The 19,684-nt window shown below is 54.8% G+C and overlaps 1 protein-coding gene across 1 annotated transcript in view; it reads right to left on the reverse strand.

Annotated features, from left to right (window-relative positions):
* The window catches only part of NCOR2 (nuclear receptor corepressor 2), a gene marked incomplete at its 5' end in the record, with an annotated part of 161,738 nt that overhangs the window by 21,091 nt on the left and 120,963 nt on the right, over nucleotides 1–19,684 (reverse strand). The window contains 9 exons of the mRNA XM_080629008.1: nucleotides 1,842–1,992; nucleotides 4,247–4,350; nucleotides 5,248–5,352; nucleotides 6,054–6,159; nucleotides 6,237–6,376; nucleotides 6,948–7,103; nucleotides 11,562–11,799; nucleotides 12,676–12,796; nucleotides 17,378–17,930. Coding sequence (XP_080485134.1) covers nucleotides 1,842–1,992; nucleotides 4,247–4,350; nucleotides 5,248–5,352; nucleotides 6,054–6,159; nucleotides 6,237–6,376; nucleotides 6,948–7,103; nucleotides 11,562–11,799; nucleotides 12,676–12,796; nucleotides 17,378–17,930 — 1,674 coding nt within the window. The remainder of the gene's footprint in view (nucleotides 1–1,841; nucleotides 1,993–4,246; nucleotides 4,351–5,247; nucleotides 5,353–6,053; nucleotides 6,160–6,236; nucleotides 6,377–6,947; nucleotides 7,104–11,561; nucleotides 11,800–12,675; nucleotides 12,797–17,377; nucleotides 17,931–19,684) is intronic.

Genomic DNA, 19,684 nt, shown 5'->3' on the forward strand with positions numbered 1-19,684 from the left:
TATGTGTGTCCAAAGCAGGTAGGATGAGGGACATGGGTATAGGCTGCAGATGAGGAGACTTGGGCTGACACCGACAAGTGCATGCAATGGGGAAGGGTTTGGTCTGCCCATAGCGGGATCCCAGCTCTGGGCACAGGGAGTCCTCACTGCTGGGAGCCTTCCCTGTCTCTCCCCTGATAGCACCACTTCTGAGATCAACCTCATTCGACTCCAAGCTCAGGCAGAGGAGTTTAAAATAGCCTCTTGCACAAACAAGTCCTGAAATGCTTCCTGCGTCCTCCCTGGTCCGAGCCCTGCCAACTGTCCCAAAGGGCACCCAGACACAAGTCTTCACAGTGACACTTCTTATTTGGGCTAGAGTTGACAGTGAATGCAGGCAGGCATGGGACAAGCTGGTTTCCATGCGGTGGGTGAGAGGCACGGCGCAGAGCCTTGTCCTGAAAGGTCCCTGTGGTCCCAGGGCACACACAGAAGGGGCATCAGCCAAAGCTTGTGAGTTGTCCCCAGTGGTCTGACCTGAACTCTCTGCTTCTGGCCTTGGATGAAACAACAAGCCTGTAATGAAACCAGCTGCCTGCACTCGTGGGCAAGAGGAAAAGGTCTCCTGCTGGACAGCCTCTGCCCGCAGGGCTGACCATAAGGCCTAACAGGGATGCTCTGGCCCAGGGAGGGATGCAGCCACGCTGAGGAGCGAGGCAGAGGGTTCAGGCAGCACAGCAGCTGACCAGAGATACCTGCTGCGGCAGGCGAGCACAGCACAGGTTAGGATCTGTTCCTCAGTCCCCTCCACATTCAACTGAGAGGTGACACAGGACAGCCACCCCTGTGCACACCAGGGCACATGCCCATATACTACCCCAAGATGACACGGGGCTGCAGTGTCTGTAACTCAGCCCTTCTCAACCCCAGCCATGGGCGAGGAGGACGCCAGCCCCACGCCAGTGATGCCCCACGCAGCACACAGTAAAAAGCAAGCACAGAGGAGCTGTTTCCAGCTTCACTAGAGAGGAACATCTGCTTGTCTCTGATGGGAGCCACTGGGACACACGGAGCAGCTTTGATGGCCAGCGCTGTGATCAGATGAGCAGGCGCAGAGGAGGCAGGAGCAGCTGGTGAGTGCTGCTGATACCACTAATGCAGCCAGGCACCAAGGCAGCGCATTGCCATGCAGCGGGGCTGAGAGCTGCAACACGGCTTTTAGGTCTCTCTTAAGCCCCCTCGAGAGCAGCCCAGCATCAGGCTCACTTGCAGGGTTTGCTTTGCCGTAGTCTACTCCCCAGCTGGGCAGGGTCAGCCTGTAACAAGTGACACTGTCTGTGACACAGTGCTGTCAGGCCCAGGAGGATCTCTGCAGGGCAGCCCCATGCTGGGAAAGCTGTGCCCAAGATGTTGCAGGTGAGAATCTGATGTCTGAATAAACCTTTATGCCAAACTACCGGACTTGCCTCCAACTTGCAGGTTCTTGAGTCCCACCTTGGCCTAAGAGCTTGGGGATGGTTTCCTAATGTTTTTGCACAGTCTCCCACAGAAGGTGCTAGGGATGAAGGCAATACCTTCCCATCTGGTCCTCTCCTCTCTCCTAGTCCTCAAAACCAATGAAAACCAGAGACATCATGCCCCTGCTGGCCACCAAAGCCACCTCCAAGGCAAGGTAACCACAAGGAAACCCAGTCAGGCCACAGACAGGAGGGGTGGGAAGGTACAGAAACGATGCTGGAAGCAAAGATGTGAGGCTGGGATGTTGCACTTTGTCAGCCTTTCCTCAAATAGCTCCCAACTCCCAGCCACGGCGGCACAAACCCCTGGCGCCTGCCCTAAAAAGGCAGAGGATTACGACTTACCCTCGTAGGACAGCACGTGGCCTTTCTTCCCTTCGTAGATGACATGTCCTTTGGGCACAGCATCCTCTCTTGCCTTCTCTGCTCTGCTGGGGCTGTCTTCTCCGATTATCCTGGTAATGGTTCCTTTGTACAGCACTTCTGCCGGGGTGCCCTTGGAAAGCCACCAAGATCCATATTTAACAGTGTCACAAGCAATTAAGCAAGCGCGCGCGCAGGGACAGGCTGTTCCCCGCGGGAGGCTGAGTGGAGGGCGAGCGCGCCCAGCCTCCGCTTCCTGGCGCAGCCAACAGCGAGGGACCTGCAGCTTAATTATTGATGAGGATGATAACGAGGAGCGGTAAAGAGGTACGTGATCTGTGCGAGGCTGCTGGGAAGAGGCAGGGGGGCTGAGGACAGCACAGACCTCCAAAACAGCAGCTCTTTTCACTGTGCGTGTTTTGGAGTAAGCTACCTGCATCGCTTCCAGCCTTGGGTTTGGGGAGACAGGGCACCTCCTGGGGACACCCTGGTGACACCCTGGTGACAAAAAGGACTGCTCAAGTGTTAGGGTTTTCCTATTTGCAACCTGTTTTTCCTATTGCAGCCTACTGCCCCAACCTGGTAAAGGAGACATGGAGATGTCCTGGCTTCCCAGAGCACATCTGCTGGCAGCAGGAGTGACCTTCAGAGTGCTGCCTGCACAGGGGAGCTGGTGCTGGCAGCACGCCTGGGTGAGATGACAGGCATCAACGAGAACAGTCCTGAAGCAGGTCCGGGACAAAACCTGCTGGTTGGTTCTCCAACAGAAACAGTTCCTTACACAAACTGGTGTGAACTGAAACCTCTCCTTCCCCGGAGGCACACACAGACACGGCTCACAGACACCTGCCCCCCTTTTAATGCCCTTCAAAACACTCAGAACTGGATGTCCTTGAACACATTGCTGGTGATAACACCCCTCTGCCATCACCTGCTGGTGCGAACCCTCAACAGCCACTGTAGGGTGATAGTCCCGCACCCCACTGCAGGGAAGGCACAGCCACACTGTCAGAGAGGTGGTTTTGACTGACACCTGCATACTCTGCTTATTTAACCCCACCAAGCCCCAGGACTGATGCTTATGGGAAGCCTCAGGGAAGTGATATCCCAGCCAGCTCTTCTGGTGCTTCCAGGTTGTGCCAGTGCAGACTATTCCCCCACCCCAGCTTGGAGATGCTGCTGGTACTAAGCCCTAGAGCACCAGCAGTTCCAAAACTCTGCCAGAGCTACCAGGACATGCCAGCATCCAGGTTCAGTGCTCTGATAGTTCACCCTTGCAGCACACCTGGTAATGGCTTCCCCAGCTGGCTCTCCCAGCCCCAGGTAAGTCATCTTCCTTCCGTGGACGTGCTCAGAGGGGATTTGAAAGCAAGTGATGACAGATGGCTTCAGAGCAGAAAGCATATATTCAAGATCTGCTTTCCGTGAACTGGATGACTAATCTGAGATCAAATATCAGCTCTGGGAGCTGCTGTCGGAACAGGGGGCTCCTTCTCCCCAGTGGGAGCAGAGGGATGCAGGCTGCTGGGCCAGCAGGAGAGGCAGGTAATGCCCTGGGTCTGGGCTTGGTACCTTAATCCCAAGCCAAACAAAGGAATCTAGATGGATTAATTAGCTGGACGCAAAACAGCATTCAACAAACTGCTCATCTCCTGAACTCTGGCACATGGTGCTCAAGACCCTTTCTGCCCACCCACTGCTGCCCATAGCTGCTGCAGGGGCATACGAGAGGATGAAGCACCGTGTTTGCTCTGATGGGTTATTTACAGCCCCTGAGGAGCTGCTCCTGGCAGCTGCTGGAAGCAGGGCATCAGGCAAGTGAAGCCTTTGCTCTGGGCCAGGATTCAGGTTCATGTCCCCAGGGCCCAAGGGAACACGGCCACCCTCCTTGAAGGAGGCAGGGAGAAATCTCAGTGAGTGGCTTTAAATATCTGAGTGATGGCCAGATAAAATCCCCACAGGAAAAGGATTTTTTCTGTTGTTAATGCTCTCCGCTCTGTTACCGTGTGAGCAATAACTCACACTGCAAAACACTACCTCCCGCTTGCCAGCTGCTCTTCCGAAGATGGATGGTGGAGATTAAGGCCAAACTGTCTTCCTGCTCAAGAGAGCCTCTGGGCAGGACTTTCAGTGCAGCATGCTCAGCCCTGGCAGGAGACCTCCCTACCTTACATGCACCTTGGATTCTCCTCCTCTGCTCTGCCTGGCCTGACCCTCCACCCATCTCCTCCTTCATTCAGCTCCACTTCCTTGCACCGGCAAGATCTGTGCTGTTCAGCCCTGTGCCACACACTCAGTGCACCCCACAAGCCCCAATCCCCGTGTGCAACAGAAGCTGCAGCCACCAGCACCCAGAAAGCAGAACCCACCAGAGACAAGGGACCTACATGTGTGATGGACCCTCGGTAGGTGATGGGTGACTCCGGAGGGGGTCTGGATGTCGGTGTTCCCTTGGTGATGCTCCCTCCTGAGGCAGAGCTGAGGGAAGTACCTGTAAGACACAAAGGCAGTGAGCTGGGGGCTGGATTTGGTGTTCAGCACAAGAACTGTGGGGCTGAGACAACCGACTAAGTGCAGGATTCAACCCAGTTGAAGGGAGCTGAGGTTCTGGAGGGAAAGCCCTCCAAGGAATGCCAGTGTTAAATCCCATGCCTTGCAGAGCCCTTTCCACCCCATTCCCCAAGGGACCCAGCCCTACAAGCACAGGCTGGGAGGTAGGAAAAATGGGCACTTTGAGGCTATCAGCTCCCTGCTGCCTTTGTGGAGGGGCCGGGCAGATTTATGAGCCTGGGAGAAAGCACAGCCTGTCTCAGCCTCCCCTGACGGGATGAGAGCAGATCTCCAGCGAGATGCGGCTTGGGGTGGTTTGAGTTCATTTGTGTGGATCTGTCCTGGGCTGGAGGCAGCCCCACTGCACTCAGGCTTCTGAATGCATTAGTTGAGGGGTTCACAAACCAGAATTTGCACTTAAAAGCAACACCTCTGCATTTATTTTCTTCTGCCTGGCTAATGGGGAAAGAAACACGGGAGGGCTGTATTTAAACGAAATGTGGTCCCTGCCCAGCTGCAGCAGCAACAGTGAAGAGCCTGCAAAAACTTAATGGAATTTAAGCAGGTCTTGCTTTGTCTTAAGCAACAGATCTGTGGGTTGAACACGAAACCTCCACCAGGATCAGTGCCCAAGAGCCTGATTTGGGGAAGATCTGTACAAACCTATCTGCCACAATGCTGGAGAAAAAGGGTGAGAAGACCCCTCTTGCTGTGCACAGCCCCAGAAATCAAACCTGAAAGCACAGGGCAACTGCAGCCAGCGTGATGCTCACCAGGCTTGGCAGTGCCAGCATCCCTCCCATCCCACTTCCCGCGCTTCCCTCTGCCGGCTCCTCACCCCGCAGGATGGAGCCCTCCTGGGACGGCTGCAGAACCAGACTTTCCGGCTGGCTGGCCTGGCTTCTAGGAGAAAGCTGTTCCTGCTTTACTCCAGGAAAAGGCACTGGAAAACAATAACCATGTATCAGTGTAGGTGCAGGGCAGAGGGTCGCAGCCCTCCGCTGCTCGAGGCATCTGTGCCAACCCTGCACTGGTAACTCCTCGGTGCCTTTGCCATCACCACCACTTTGGGATGGACTTCACCAAGGATGCAACAATCGGTTGAATACACAACTACTGATGAGCAAAGCCAGACCCTTCACCTTGGCAAAGGCACTGCCCGGGGCTGCCTGCACCAGGACCAGAGCCGACACTGAAAACCCAGTAGTGGTTTATAACAGGACCTGTGCACAGTGGGGAATAGGGCCTGTATCCCTCCTCCCTCACACTTAGTCCTTCACTCATCCCCTCCTGCTGTTAAACACTTCCAAATCTGCAGACCAAACACTTTCTTTGTTCACTTCAGGCCATTTACTCTTTATCCTACTGGCCTGGGGAGCAGCAATATATTTCCTTCCTTCGATCACAGTATTAGCTGGAGGGTATTTATAGGCTGGGATGTGTCCCTGGCTGAGTTGCTGCTTTCCTAGACTGCACAAATTTAGCTCTCTGTGTCTCTGCTTTCCTGATGGACTAATCCTTTCATCCTCTTAGCAGGTTTCTCTGCACTTCATTGCTGTGTCCTGTGCTCTTCTTTCCTGCATGCTGCCGGCAAGTTCGCTTCCCAGGCCTCTCCAAGAAACCACTCACCTCCCAGTCCCTTACCCAGTTTCTTGGGATCCATGGTCAGTGGTAGGCCCATGGTGATCGAGCCAACAGGGACCTTGGCGTGCTCGGAGCTGTAGGGTGCATGGAGCTGGATGGGCATGCCCTGCAGAGCGAGAGGAGAGGTCAGGAGCTGCTGCCATCCCTGCGAGGCATCTCCACCACTCACACCCAATGCCCTACCTGGGAAATGGATCCAACGGGTCTCTCCAGCACAGAGGGGTGCTTGGTGGAGGAGATGAGGGGAGGAGGGTTGGAGATGCTTGCTAGTCTCTGCAGCCCTGAGCGAGAGCTCTCATGCAGGTTTAGTGGGATGGGGTGTCCTGTGTAGAAAACACAAGCGTTAGCAAGAAAGAGGGCAGGCAGAACGGCTGCAGCTATCAGAGAGGAAAGGGGCGAGGGAAGGAGCAGGGGCTGGATGCGATGAACTGGCCGGCTGTGAGCCTGCGCTGCGATCCAAGTCACACGATCGTTTTGGAAAGGACTGGAATAGTTTAAATCACTGCCTTGTCCCCTGTGCAGACAGAGGATGTGCTGCGCCTGACCCGTCTGCCCTCCAGCCAGAGAGGGACAGCGCAGCGAGCGGTGAAACCTGCCTGACCCTGTGCAAAAGCAGCGTGCGGAGCACCCACAAACCAACCACATCCCTAAACCTGCCCTGGCCAGAGCTGGGAGACCCAACTGGCACCCTCAGACCGCTGCCTTAGCAGCGAGGGAGCTCTGTGCCAGGCCAAAGAAAGGCATTAGCAGGTTTCTCATGAACCCTCTTCTCTTACCCCCCCAGAAAGCTGCGCTGATTTAAGATCAGCAGCTGTGATACTGGCTGCAACCTCCACCCTCAGCCCCAGGTGAGGACAGAGGGCACACACTACTCAGTCAGTGGTTGTTACTCGCCTGGTGGGTTGTACTGAAACAAGTGGGGCTCTGTCTGGGGAGAGGTTTTGATCACATCCCGGGAGTAGGACAGGACGGGCGGCCAGCACGAGGCAGCCATCGGCTCCGCACTCAGCTTCTGAGCCTCTGCGATGGAGGAGAAATGCACAGACTTTTCTGCAAGGGAAACAGAAAGCAAACAGCTCGCTCAGCAACCTCACGGGCAAGCATTCCCTGCAGGCATGGGCAGGGAAGCCAAAGCCAGCATCCAACATGGGAAATGGCTTCAATTCAGTCTGAGCTGGCCACGAGGGCTGAAATCACCAACCAAGCTAAACAGAAGCGTCAGTGTCACTGCCTGGATTTGACAGCATTTATTTTACTGAGATGCTTAAAGCACAGTGGGTAGGGCAGATGTCCATGCTGGTGATTCTGCTGGTGCTCACTGCCAGGCTGGACCTCCATGGACATCACACCCAGGAGAGACTACATTCCGCATGCAACCAGTCACTGGGATGAGCCCAACGTCCAGCTCCTTGCCAGGGCCTGGCCACATGCAAACCACCCTGGGCAGACTGTACCTGCGCCCACAGATCTGCGTCAACCACCGAGGCAGGCCTGGAGGGATTAGTGAGGATCCTGCCACCCCCGTTATGAGGCTAAAGCCAAAAGGCACCAGTGCTGGTGTGGGATACCTGGCAGGCATCGGCACACAGCCAGGCATAGAGTGCCTGGGGAGCCCCAGTCCACTGCCAGGGACCACAGCACACTGGGAACAAGCTCATCCCCACATCACATCATGATGCAAAAGCTCAGCCACTCTTAAAGGATGGCTGCTGGCTATAAATCATTTGTAGGCTGCAGGAAGTGACCAGAAATAATGGCATCAGCTTCTTGGGCAGCAAGGGGATAACGTGCTGATGTTCTCTGAACACCTGGGACAACCACACTGTACAAGACTGCCAAAAGGCAAATGAAGATCAAGATGGGCTTTGCAGGATGACCAGAAGCTCTGTGGGGAGCAGGCAGCTTGAGGGTCCTCTGCAAGGCACCGCGGTGAGGGGCAGGAAAGCTTCCTGAAATTATCTGGCTTGGCATATACTGGATGCCAGGCTGGGTTCACCCTGGCAATGAAAAGGCTGAACAGAGGCCAAGACGTGCTTAATAATGGAAGAGCTGTGCTGGGGATGCCCAAACTCTGCCATGCTCTGCAGGGTGCTGGGGAAAAGAGGGGCTTCATCTGCACTAGCTCCATCTCAAGTACATCCTCATGCTTTACCAAGCAGTCAAATGAGACAGCCTTTTCTGGATGGATTAGAAGCAGGTTTGGTGGGATCTCTTTGTAATCAATAACTACTTAATTCTGCACTGCTCTTCTTGCCCAGACCCACCTGTGTAACATCTGCATTGACCAGAAATGAGAAACCGGGCAGTAAACAATAGCAATCACAAATGAAGCCAGCCTTTAACCATCAATTTTTGATAAAAATAGATGCCTCAATCCTGCTAAGCCTAATAATAGGGCAAGTAGATTATCAGAGGCCCAATTTAATGAGGCTTTACTGCATTATCGTTATTAATGCTCAGTGTGCTCAGAAGCTGAGAGATTATTCTTGTCCCCTTCACTAAGAGAAGAAATCCATTATCAGCACACAAAGGTGTCCAGGCACTTACACCTCTGCAGCCTTGCAGGGCTGGACCTTGGCTGTAACCTCTTCTCTCCCCATGCTGGATCTTGGAGAGGATCCTTTTGTCCTGCCGGTATGAGGGAATACAGGCACATCCTCCAGGCTGACACAGAGTTCCTGGCACATCCACGCTCCCTGATTTTCTCCCCTTCAGCTCAGCCTCACTCAGCTCTGCTCAAACAGCACTGGGATGTCCCAGCTGAAGATGCTCTCCGATGCCAAGGCCCTGTCAGCCAAGGCTACATGCACACTGGATGGCTCCTGAAGAGCCCCATCCTCCTCCTTTCCCCACAGGAGCCATCCCCTCCCTTGCATGCCTCTCTCCAGCCTGTGAAATGTGTCCAGTTCCTAATTGCCCCCGCATTAGAGGGTGGCTATAACTCAGCCAGCTTTTGATAAAATAGCACTTACACGGGGAAGAGAGAGTTCCTATTACCGTTTATCAAGCCCCTGGAATGGGAGCGAAGGAGTCAGAGTTTATATGATCCGTCATCCAAATTAATGCTCTTGGCTCCCCATCGCCCACAAAGGCCAGATGAAACACGACTAAATCAACACAAAACATACCGCTGGCTTTCAAACCGCCGATAACCAAAGCTATGCCCCGCGGCGGCTCGGCAAGGGGAAAAGGGATCCGGCTGCCTGCGGGTGAGATCCAGGCAGGGCTGCCTCTGCCTGGCCCTGCGATTAGCAGCTCATCTTGGGAGGAGGAGAGGGCAGTGCTCAGGAAGGTACGGCTGGGGCTGGCTGCCCTCCAAGCCGATAGAGCCCCAGCCAGCGGCTGCGAGGCAGCCAATGCCGTGGCCAGGATGTGTGCAAGACTTGGCTTTGAAGCGGATCCAGAGTAGTGAGGAGGATGTTGATCTCTGGAGCAGTTGCAAGAGTTCAAGCTCTCCTATTGAGCAGGGGAGGAACAGGAGTACCTGCTCCGGGGGAGCTGACCCCTTGCTAGCAGGCAGCAAGGGGCTGCTCTCCTGAAGGCTTTGCCTGTTTAACATGGGGCGGTGTGGCTGCACGATATCTGCAGTCTGGATGCTTGCCACTTCATTGGGATGCCTCAGAGAGCAAACGAGGGAAGGGACATACACAGATTTGCTAGGACTATCTGGCTATCTCCCCTCTGATCCTTGATCCACAGCTGGGATGTGCTCCAAGAAGCTGAAACAGCACTGAGCAACTGCTGAACTGGTATCAGGGCTTCAGGGTATTTGATTTCTCCCCTCGAGGTGATTCATCACAAACCTGCTCGTTTTCAAATGGGAGATGCACTCCCATCACAGAGAAGAGCAGCCTAAGTTTCACTAGGGTCCACATGTAACCCAGACCTGCTGTGGTACCCAGCACACGTGCACAGCTAAGCAGGGTTTGGACAACACAGAACTGTTTGCAGGGGTACAGGGAAGAAGAATTAGTTTCATTAACATGCACAATTCAGAGCACTGCAGAGGTATGAGAGAATAAAATGTTTCATACCAATGGTGCTTTGCAGGCAACAAAGCCATAAAAAATCCACCCAGACATCAGACCCTTGCATATAATAATGGTGCCAAAAGGTTGCAGAATGACATGGTTAATTTCCAAGCCCCAAACCCTGCCTTGTACCTAACACACGCACAGATTTGCCTCATCTCATCATCATCCTGCAGTCAGGAGGAAGCTGGAGCTGCAGCACTGGGACACCAACAGTGCTGACTGCCTGCTGCCAGGGGAGAAGAGCAGGAGGGGAACTGTTCCACCTGGGTAGCAAACCCAGGCACAGCAGGTTGAGATCAGCTGGAGGTGGGACCTCATGGGTGGCAACACCAGGACTCAGTAGAAACTCCCTTTCTTGCCAGGTGAGCAAGCACCTCCCTTGCTTATATGCAAAACATCCTGGAGGTGTGATGCACACAGGGCAATATTTATTGTTTAAAAAACCCTGTCTGATCAAGTGTCAGCAAGCAACTCTTCCGGCGAGCCCGTCACTCTGTGCAGAGGGACATGACAGCTTGGAGAATAAATACCTGGGCCTGGACACTGCAGAGCAGGCTGCTGAGATCCTGCCTGCCTGAGGGTGAACTAGTGCAGCGATCTTCCAGCAAAGATCACAGCCCAGGTCCAGGGCAGATCTGCCCCATCACTGCAGTATTATCCACCTTCCGTCTCCATGTATTACAGCTGCATCCATCCCCATGCAGGATCCAGCACTGGGGGGTATTGCATCCATCCCCCAGCCTAACTTCCCTGCTCCTCTGATCATGCCACTGGTGATAGCATCTCATCTCCACACACAACTGAACCACAGGCTGGCTATGAGGGGCAGGGACACAGAGTCTGAACTGGAACAGACTCTGATGCTCAGATTAAAAACACATTTAGAGGATGGTCTCATTAGGACTTCCCGTCTCTCCTTAACCTTGATCCCCAGGTGCTCAAGCTAATAATGCTTCAGATGCTCTACGGTGGGAAACTCTGAATTGCTCATTAGGCAGCCAAACCACATCAGAGCTATTCCGGGGAGAAAGCACTGGGAATCTTTACAGGAACCTTTGGACTCCAAGTCACAGTATTAGCATTGATTTTAAATGAAATAATGGTCCCCACTGAGCATTAAAAGCATTCTTTATAGAAAGCCAGCAAGGTAGAAAAGAGCCATTGTACCCAGAGCCCTGGCATGCCTCCAGGCCCCTCTGCTCTCAAGTGAATGGCAGAGCTGCTAATAAAGGCAATCTTCACCTCCTCAGCGCTCGACACTAGCCCCGTGTTTGCTGTAGGCTCAGTGAGACATCATGTACTGTCTAATGAACTTGGGAAATTAGCCATGCCTCTCTCGTCCCGCTTCAAGATGCTATTAAAGAGCTTTCAAGGCTTGAAGCAAGCTTTCACCTAAGAGGAGGAGAGCTGCCGGCTGCGTTCAGCTGCACACACGGGGTGCTGCTGTGCAGATGAACACGTGCACGTCCCTTACCTTCCTTGTCACCAACAGCAGGGCTCCTGCTCTTTCCCCTGGGACTGCTGCTTGGCTGCTGCGGCTCCTTCTCAGCCTGCTGCTGCTGGGGCTGGGAGAGCTTGCTCGGGGGTACGTCCTCACGGGCAGACTCGTGGGCTTTTGTGATCTGCTGCTGGTAGAGGGCCAAGGCATGAGGAGGCACCTGAGGCTTCACACTTCCACTCTGCAGTATCCCCTCCGAGAAACCCTCCGAAATCTGCAAAGCAATACGAATTGGTGACACTTGGCACGTGCTGCTGACACCCGCAGCAGTCTTGGAGACATCAAGGTGTCACGAGAAGCACCTGCCCCACACTAGCACTTCAAGCCTTATCAGCCCAACAAACAGGGCTTCAGAGTTCACCAGCCATCACATAAGCATATAAGCTCTGCGCTGGTGATGCTACAAGAGAGCCTCACACTTCCCATGTTTAAAACCTCTGATCTATAGTTAAGTGCTTGTAGCTTTTGCCAGATGTTACACTACAGCAGCCACATCTTAAGCTTTAACGTGGGAAATTAGAAGATCATCAGGAATGGATCCTCCCTGAGTGCTCAGAACCCAGATTTCCTCCCTGCCCACCCCGTGCTGCTGCTCCTCTGGTGTAGACCCTGGGGATACCAGGGTGATTTAGTCACAGCCTAAGCAGAGCTTCTGGATGAGGAAGAGCGTAAACACTTCTTAGGTGGTATCCTTCAAGCGCGTGAGATGAAAAGAAGCAGAGGGAAGGTGCATCCTTGCTTTTTAAAGCAATGGGAGGCAGCAGTCATGTGGCAATGAGAAGCTTTTTCTGTCCAGACCTCCCACGACTTTCTGATCAAAGAGCTCAAGGGACATCCAAATGCTGCTGGCAGAGCTGCTCCAGCAGCTGGGAACACACTCGGCACAGAGAGCACCTTGCCTGCTAGGGAGCTCATACTGCCCAGACGCACAGCTCTGCGCAGACTATGAGCTTGGCCATCCATAGGGATGAGCACGTCCTTCCAACCCTGCCACACACCATGCAGGCAACACAGCCTGATGGAAGAGCATGCAGGAGGCACACACAGCCACTGTGCTCCCAGTTCCAGCCCTCTCCAAGGGGGTACTCACAATGGGAGGGATGGCAGCAGCACGCTGCTTCAGCTGCTTCAGGTCCAGTGGCTTCTGTGGCGAGGAGTTCAGCCTGGCATCGCTGGCAGTGTTGAGCAGGCTGGGCCGGGGGGACAGCAACCTGGACACAAAACATGCACGTCAACCAAGGCAGTGCACGTCCCATTACTCCCCCATGCCCTCCACCCCTCTGTTTTACACTGCTGAGCCTAAAGGACACCCTTTCCATCAGAGAGGAATGTGCTGGACCACTGCTCGCTGCTGGGCTCCTGCAGGATGATCTGCCATGCTGCCCAAAGCACATGGGGACTCATTGCTGCTACGGAGGTGTCTCAACTTCAACCTTGGTGGGCTGCAGTGTCCCCAGGTCATTTTGGTCTATGAGGGCAACACAGCCTGGCCGAGCCAGCAACCAGGGCAGCTTTGCTTTGGGATGACAAGTCTGAGAGGAGGCAGAGAGTGGGATCCTGCTTTCCAAAGACAACCTATGTGGGGCTCTGTGCTCAAATAAGATCATTACGTCTGGCTCATCCCCAGTGCTGACTGTTTCTACCATATCTGCTTCTGTCCACAATAAACCCAAATGAGAACTGGAGCCTGGAGTTACAGAGTAGCAGGGCAACCAGTTCAGATTTCATTTGGGCATCACGCTCCCTCGCTGGAGCTCACACGTGGTGCTTTCCCAGCACTTAGGATCAGCCTCATGCTCCTCTTCAAGGACTATCTTTTACCACGGTGCTAAAACCTGGGCAACCAACCACGTGCACATGACTGGGGTGCTCAGATCACTTGAAAGATGAGAGGCTGGATTTGGATGGGATTTGATGCTCAGCCCAGCGGCTCCGCAGCCCTGCACCCTCACTACTTGCTCTTTCCCTTGGCTGAGTTGCCTCAAACACTCAGCCAGCCATGCTGAGCCCCTATGCAACCAGTGTGAGCATGTCCACAGTGCCATTGAAATGGGGTAAGGATGAAGGTGTGTGAAACCCATGGGTCAAACCCTTGGCGTGCCCAGCTCCTGAGCTCACTCTGAGACTCCAGGGACCACGCCTCCCCAGACCATCTCCGCTCTCCCTCCCTCCTGTTTGTTGAAGGCAGTTCATAGTTTTCAAGCTTTACAGCTTGATTTGTTTATTTTAGCTGTTATTTCACTGCTCTCTTCAGCCTATAAATTTCAAGGTCATTCCACGCTCACCCTTGGATGAATAAACAAGTGTGGCGGGGCCATGTGCAGGGAATAAACTCATCACAGTGCTGGGACTGCCCCCAGCCCTTGCTCTGCACAGTGGCCAGCGCTGGAGGGGACCCACCTCCAGACTGGGACCAGGGTGCTCTGATTAGGCACCCAGGGGAGACCAGGCAAAAGGCAGCAAATCTGAGCTGCTCCCCAAATAACTGCACTGACAAATGCAACATGGGTGTTGTGAAGCCATGCTGCGGGGGACACAGGGCTCCTGCAAGGGTGCAACACCCCGAAGTCTGCTGAGATACATGGCTGGGGAAAAGCGCACTTGCTCCTGAGACCTTCACTCCATGCTGAGCTGGTGCTCAGAGGAGGTGACCGACCCAGGAGGGCTGGCCCAGCTCTATGTCACTGTCACTGCTGGCCTAGGACAGATGTGCTCAGCACTGCTCTCCTCACAGCAGCTCTTGCAGGACATGTAGCTAAGCAGCCTGATGCTCCAGAGCGGGACAAAGCAGGGTCCCACCAGCCCCCAGCAGAGCAACCACCCCAGCAGCAGCTCTGTGCATTCATAGTGCTTACAGAGATGCATTTAAGCACACTTAAGATCATCAGGTTCTCTAAAGCCCTCCAGGATCCTGAGCTTAGGAAACCAGAGTAAGTATCAAGCTCATCAATATGCAAATTGCATAATTTAGTACGTCCGTCCCAGCAGATCCTGCACTGCACACAGGGCTCTGTTGGGTACTTTGCTCTGGGAGTCACCAGATGAACAATCCTCATCACCTCATATCCACCTGACGCCAACTCGGGGCCTCCCAGACCCAATGGGTCAGCATGGGTGATAGCAGTGGGAGGGATGGGAAAGTCATTTGAGCAGGAAAGGGTTGGCACATGGCTGAGCCTTTGTAGTGTGGAAATGGACCCTCCAAGGCACAAAGCTTTGGGGGTGACCAGGACACTGTGTTCCCAGACCTCCTCCGCCCTCCACCATGAAGACAGGGACAAGTTTCATTGCCAGACAAGCCAACACACTGACACATGATCCAAACACAATTCCTTGCACACAACAGTGGTTGTGCAAAGGTGACAGCTACCAGATTTCCCCAATGGGCTTCCCCCAACCCAGGGCCACAGCACCACCATGATGCTTGCCCAGCACAGCCCTTGCACCTATGGCTGAGCCAGTGACCAGGACACACAGTGCAAGGGTGGCTTTGTGCCACACTTGGTGGCCTGATGCTCATGGGCAGGCATCTCCTCTCTGCACTTCAGGTCTACAGTGACTGACCATGCACGGCCTCCCGCACGTGTCCCCATCTGGTGTGGCCCCCTGCGGAACCGCAGTACCGACAGCACCAGCAGCAGCCCTCTTGCAGCACACTGCACAGAACCACCGTTGATCAGCTGCCTTCCCCAGCTTTGACGAGTTAAGGCTCTGCCTCCTTACCTTGGACTTGTCTTTGCCAGCGTGAACCACAGGACTCAAACAAGGCTGCCTCAACATCACACGCCAACCCTGCACCTTCCCCTCTCACTGCAGGGACAACCCCAGCCACCCTCTGTCCCCTGCTGGGAGATGCTGTGGACAGCTTGATGCCTTCACCAGTGCGGGGAAGCGCTCCCACGCCGTGCCGGCGCGCGGTGGGCGGGCGAGCATCGGGTGATGCGGTGATGGGGCGGCTCACGTGGCATCCCGGCAGCCTGGTCCTGCTCGGTGCGAGTCACACTGCAGCAGCGGGGCTGCGGTACCCGCCTGCGAGCCCTCGGCTGGGGGGAACATCACCAGGAGCATCAGAACCAGCACTGGTGAGAGCTGTAGCACTCCCGTGCCGCCTGGCTCTGCCATCACCCGTGCTCCATCGCCACACCGGGTAAGAGGAGTAGCCTGGGAGCTGTGGGATGCCTGTTTAATGTTTAACACTCTTGGAAGCTGGTAACTGTTTGACAAGCAAGATAGGCGCTGACTCAGCGAGGAGCTGGGGATGAAAAAGTCATTCCCAAGGCTTGCTCCTTCGCTGCTGGGAAGTCGATACAAGCTGCTGCTGTCCTGTTTTCGGCTGGGTTAATGTTAAACTCGAGGAGCACAGCCCCGCTGGCCTCACTCTCCCTCTGCTGGGAGGCTTTCTCCCGTCTGGGAAGGAGGAGAGGGCGGGGAGGGGTGGTGCTGGACTCTGTCCACCGCTGGAGAGGAGCACTGCAGCCAAGAGGCCTCAGCCCTGCCATGGGGCCGGGGCCAGCATCACCCGCACCGCCCCTCAGCATCATCAGCGCTGCTTCCAGCTGCTCAGCAGCGAGGGGCTGCTCATTCAGGGCAGTGCGGAGGATGTTCCTGCACAAGCAGGACTCACCCACTGGCTCCCACATCAATCACAAGGAAAGTATGGAGGCCATTAAGAGTGGTGGAGACACACAATGGCTCTCAACCGCCTCATCCTGCTGCTTTGCTCCGCTGGTTTTCCAAACAGCCCCATCCATAGCACTGAGTACAACCCACCTAGCCTGGCAGCACCCCTCTCACCAATAAACTGCTCCCTGTAAGCCCATGGGAGGGATGTGGGATGCAGGATGTTGGATGCAGGATGCTGGATGTGGGATGCCAGCCCCCAGTCCCAGCCCAGCTCCGAGGCGGGGAAGGACTTTTCTCTGTGTGCAATGGCAAACTCAGGAGTCCCATCTGGCCCAGGAGCCAGCACGGATGGAAGCCGGAGCCATTACAAAAATCAGACACATGTATTCATATATATTCTGTAAACCCAGGAAACCTTCTCCCTGTTTATGAGGCTCTGGGTGGGGAGAGCTCTGTGGGAAAAGCCAGAAGGAGAGAAGATTTCTCCAAGGAGGAGGCCCGTGTTTCACCTCCTTGCCCCAAGAGCCATCCATGAAGGGTCAGAATCACCCTTGGCTGCTGGCTCCAGGGGTGGATGAAGGACTCAGGACTGCAGTGGCTCAGGTGAATACCTGGAGGCACAGCCCCAGGAAAGCTCACACAGCCCACACCATTCCCCTCCCTTTATGGCCAGGACAGATAATTCACCCCTATAGATCCAAGCAGCATCACCACCAAGGGAGCAACTCGTCCCCTCTCTGCACTGGGAACATGTCCCTGACGTGACTTCTCTCCTGCCAGCACCGACTCAGAAACCATTCCCAACCCTGGATGCTGGCAAACCAGCCCGCGCTCTGCACAACTGCTGTCCCCAAGGGCACGTCCTGCTCCATTGCGTCACCCAGACGGGCTGCCACCAGCCCTGCACCCAACACCAGCCCACGGCCATTGCCCGGGAGCACCCGTACGCTGGGACATCGCACTGCCCGTTGTGTCATGGCCCCTTTGCAAGCAATAGCCAAAGGGTCACAGCCACATGGGGCACAGCCAGGCCTGTCCCTTTGGCTGTGGGAGCACCTCAACAGTGATGTTCCCAAGCTCAGGAGAGTGCATGTGGACAGTGCAGCACGTACAGAGATACTCGTCTGGCCCTGGGCCATGCACTTGCCCCCTTCTCTCCCCAATCCTACCTGCTCTTGTCCACAGCATCCTGCTCGTCCATCTCATCCGCGCTGCAGGTCGCGCTGGAGTCGCTGTCGGGGTTCACCCCGGAGCCTTTACTGCCTTTATGGCTCTCCTTCTTCTCAGCCTTGGGCGTCCCCTCCGTCCCTGCTGTCCCTGTGCCACTGACGCTGCTTTCTGCCTTCTTGTCATTCCCCTTATCCTTCTCCTGGCTGTCTTCGCTCTCCTCCTTCACCTCGCTCTTGCAGGGCTCTTCGCTCACCTTCTCCTCCGGCTCCTCCGTTTTCACCACGTCCACCACCAGGTCCTCCTGCACCTTCTCCTCGCTGCTGGGTGGCTCGGGAGCTGCCTCCGGCTGCGGGCTGGCAGCAGGAGCGGGGTTGGCAGCGGGAGCGGGGGGAGCGTCGGGGGGTGTTGGAGCCTCTTCCCACTTGACTGCCGGTTCTGTGCCGGAGTCACCTCCCGGCCCGGGTGGTGCCTTGGCCCCGTTTTCGCCTCCTTCTTTGGCTTCAGGCCTCGGCGAGGGAATGCTCTCGGTGTCGGAGCTGTTATTTACTGCAGCTGAGAAAAGGGAAGAAATAAAAATAAGGATCAGCCCAAGATTCTTGCTTCCCATATCGCTGCCTCCACCCCCTCCCTTGGGAGGAGAACGCCCTCGTTCCTCCAAGGAGGAGATGATCCCAGGGCTGGGAGAGCTGCGCCGGGATCCCCGGATCCAGAGTCTACAAAGCAAAGGGATGTTCTGGGGGCCTCTTCGCTTGCCCAGCACAACTGCCGTAAACCCCCCCCCAACCACAGACCCACACGCCCAAAAGCCTGGCGATGGAGCAATGGGGAAGCTGGATTTTAATGGGAAACCCTGGCTGCTGGCTGGATTTGCAGGACAGGACCTGCTCCCTCCTCACCCTCTCACCCATGGCTCTGGATCAGCTCTGCTCCCCCACGACCAGGCACACTCTGCTTGCTGACTTACATCGCCCGTGTCCCTGGCTCTGCCACCCCAGGGCAGCTGGGGACCATCCCAAAACACTGGTGTGTTTATTGTTATTTAAGCTGCCAGTGCAGATGAAAGGAGGTCAGGGTCAGTGAAAGCAAAGTGCTGGCAGTGCTGCAGGACAGGTTAATTATTACATGGAAAAAATCACTCTCAAATCTGCCACCAATGGCTTAAAATGAGCTGGAAGCACAAGTGTCCATGAACTGCTGCAGATGAAGGTGATGCCAAGAGATTGTTTCTAATGCTGGGCAGATTGTTCCCTCCAAGCCTTTGCTAGACAAACACAGCCAGGAGCCTTCCACAAACCCATTTCAGCGTGTCCTCACTGAGCAGACCTCAAGCCCAAAAGCTTCTTCATGAGCATCCCTTGACTTGCCTCTCTCCACAGCAGCACAGACAGCTTTCAAACGGTGGTGAGATGAGTGGCACAGAGGGAATATGTCCCAACACGGTGTCAAAGCACATCCATCCTTCCTTGGCAGGAAAAAGTGCCAGACTCACCAGGAATCTCAGCCTTCTCCACCCTTTACTCACTTGCAGTCAAGCAATGAGGTGTCCCATCACCCACGTAGGGATGAGGTTTATGGCATGTTTGGCCCAACTCTCCCTGACTGTCACTCAGAACACCACACTGAGACATCCAATGGTGGCTTGTTCTAGGCTCAGCCAAGCTCCAGCATGCTCCTTCCAGATGCTTAATCCACAGTGATACCATAACCCCCACACCAAGTCCTTTCTCCCTGGCCAGCCACACGGTCCCCTGACTCCAAGCTATAGCCTGAGCATCCCCAAATGTTACCCACGCTGTCACTTCTGCGCCTGTGCTTTTCATCCCCTCTGCTTACAACCTTCTTCATCTCCGCAGCCCACACCAGGAGCAGAACAAGAGACAATACTTGGAGCCTAAGGCTCACGGCATGTCAAGAGCTCTGTCTCTAATCTCAAGAATACGTTGTTTCCTCTCAAGCACTCTTATAAAGAGCAATAACCACCTTTTACTTTGCGCCTCTGAGTCATGTATCACCTCGCACAAAGATTTACCTGGAATCTGCCTTGTAATGAGTCACTTGCCAAGATGATTTGAAAAGATTTCCCATTTTGAGTCCCATTAGCCTGGGTGCTGAGGCCAGGAACCAGCGTGGTGCCAGAGTGCTGGTTAAGTTATTAAATTACTTTGACAGAAGTCAAATGGGGCTATTGTTGGAAAATTATGCACATTTTCTCCAAACTCCAAACTGCCACGCTTTCTAAGCGATAAATAGCTGAAAATTGTCACTTTCAAGTTGTTCCCTTTCTTTGGTATGGCTGGGAGGGAGGA

Source organism: Psittacula echo, assembly GCF_963264785.1.
Source record: "Psittacula echo genome assembly, chromosome: 13".
Classification (NCBI taxonomy): Eukaryota; Metazoa; Chordata; class Aves; order Psittaciformes; family Psittacidae; genus Psittacula; species Psittacula echo.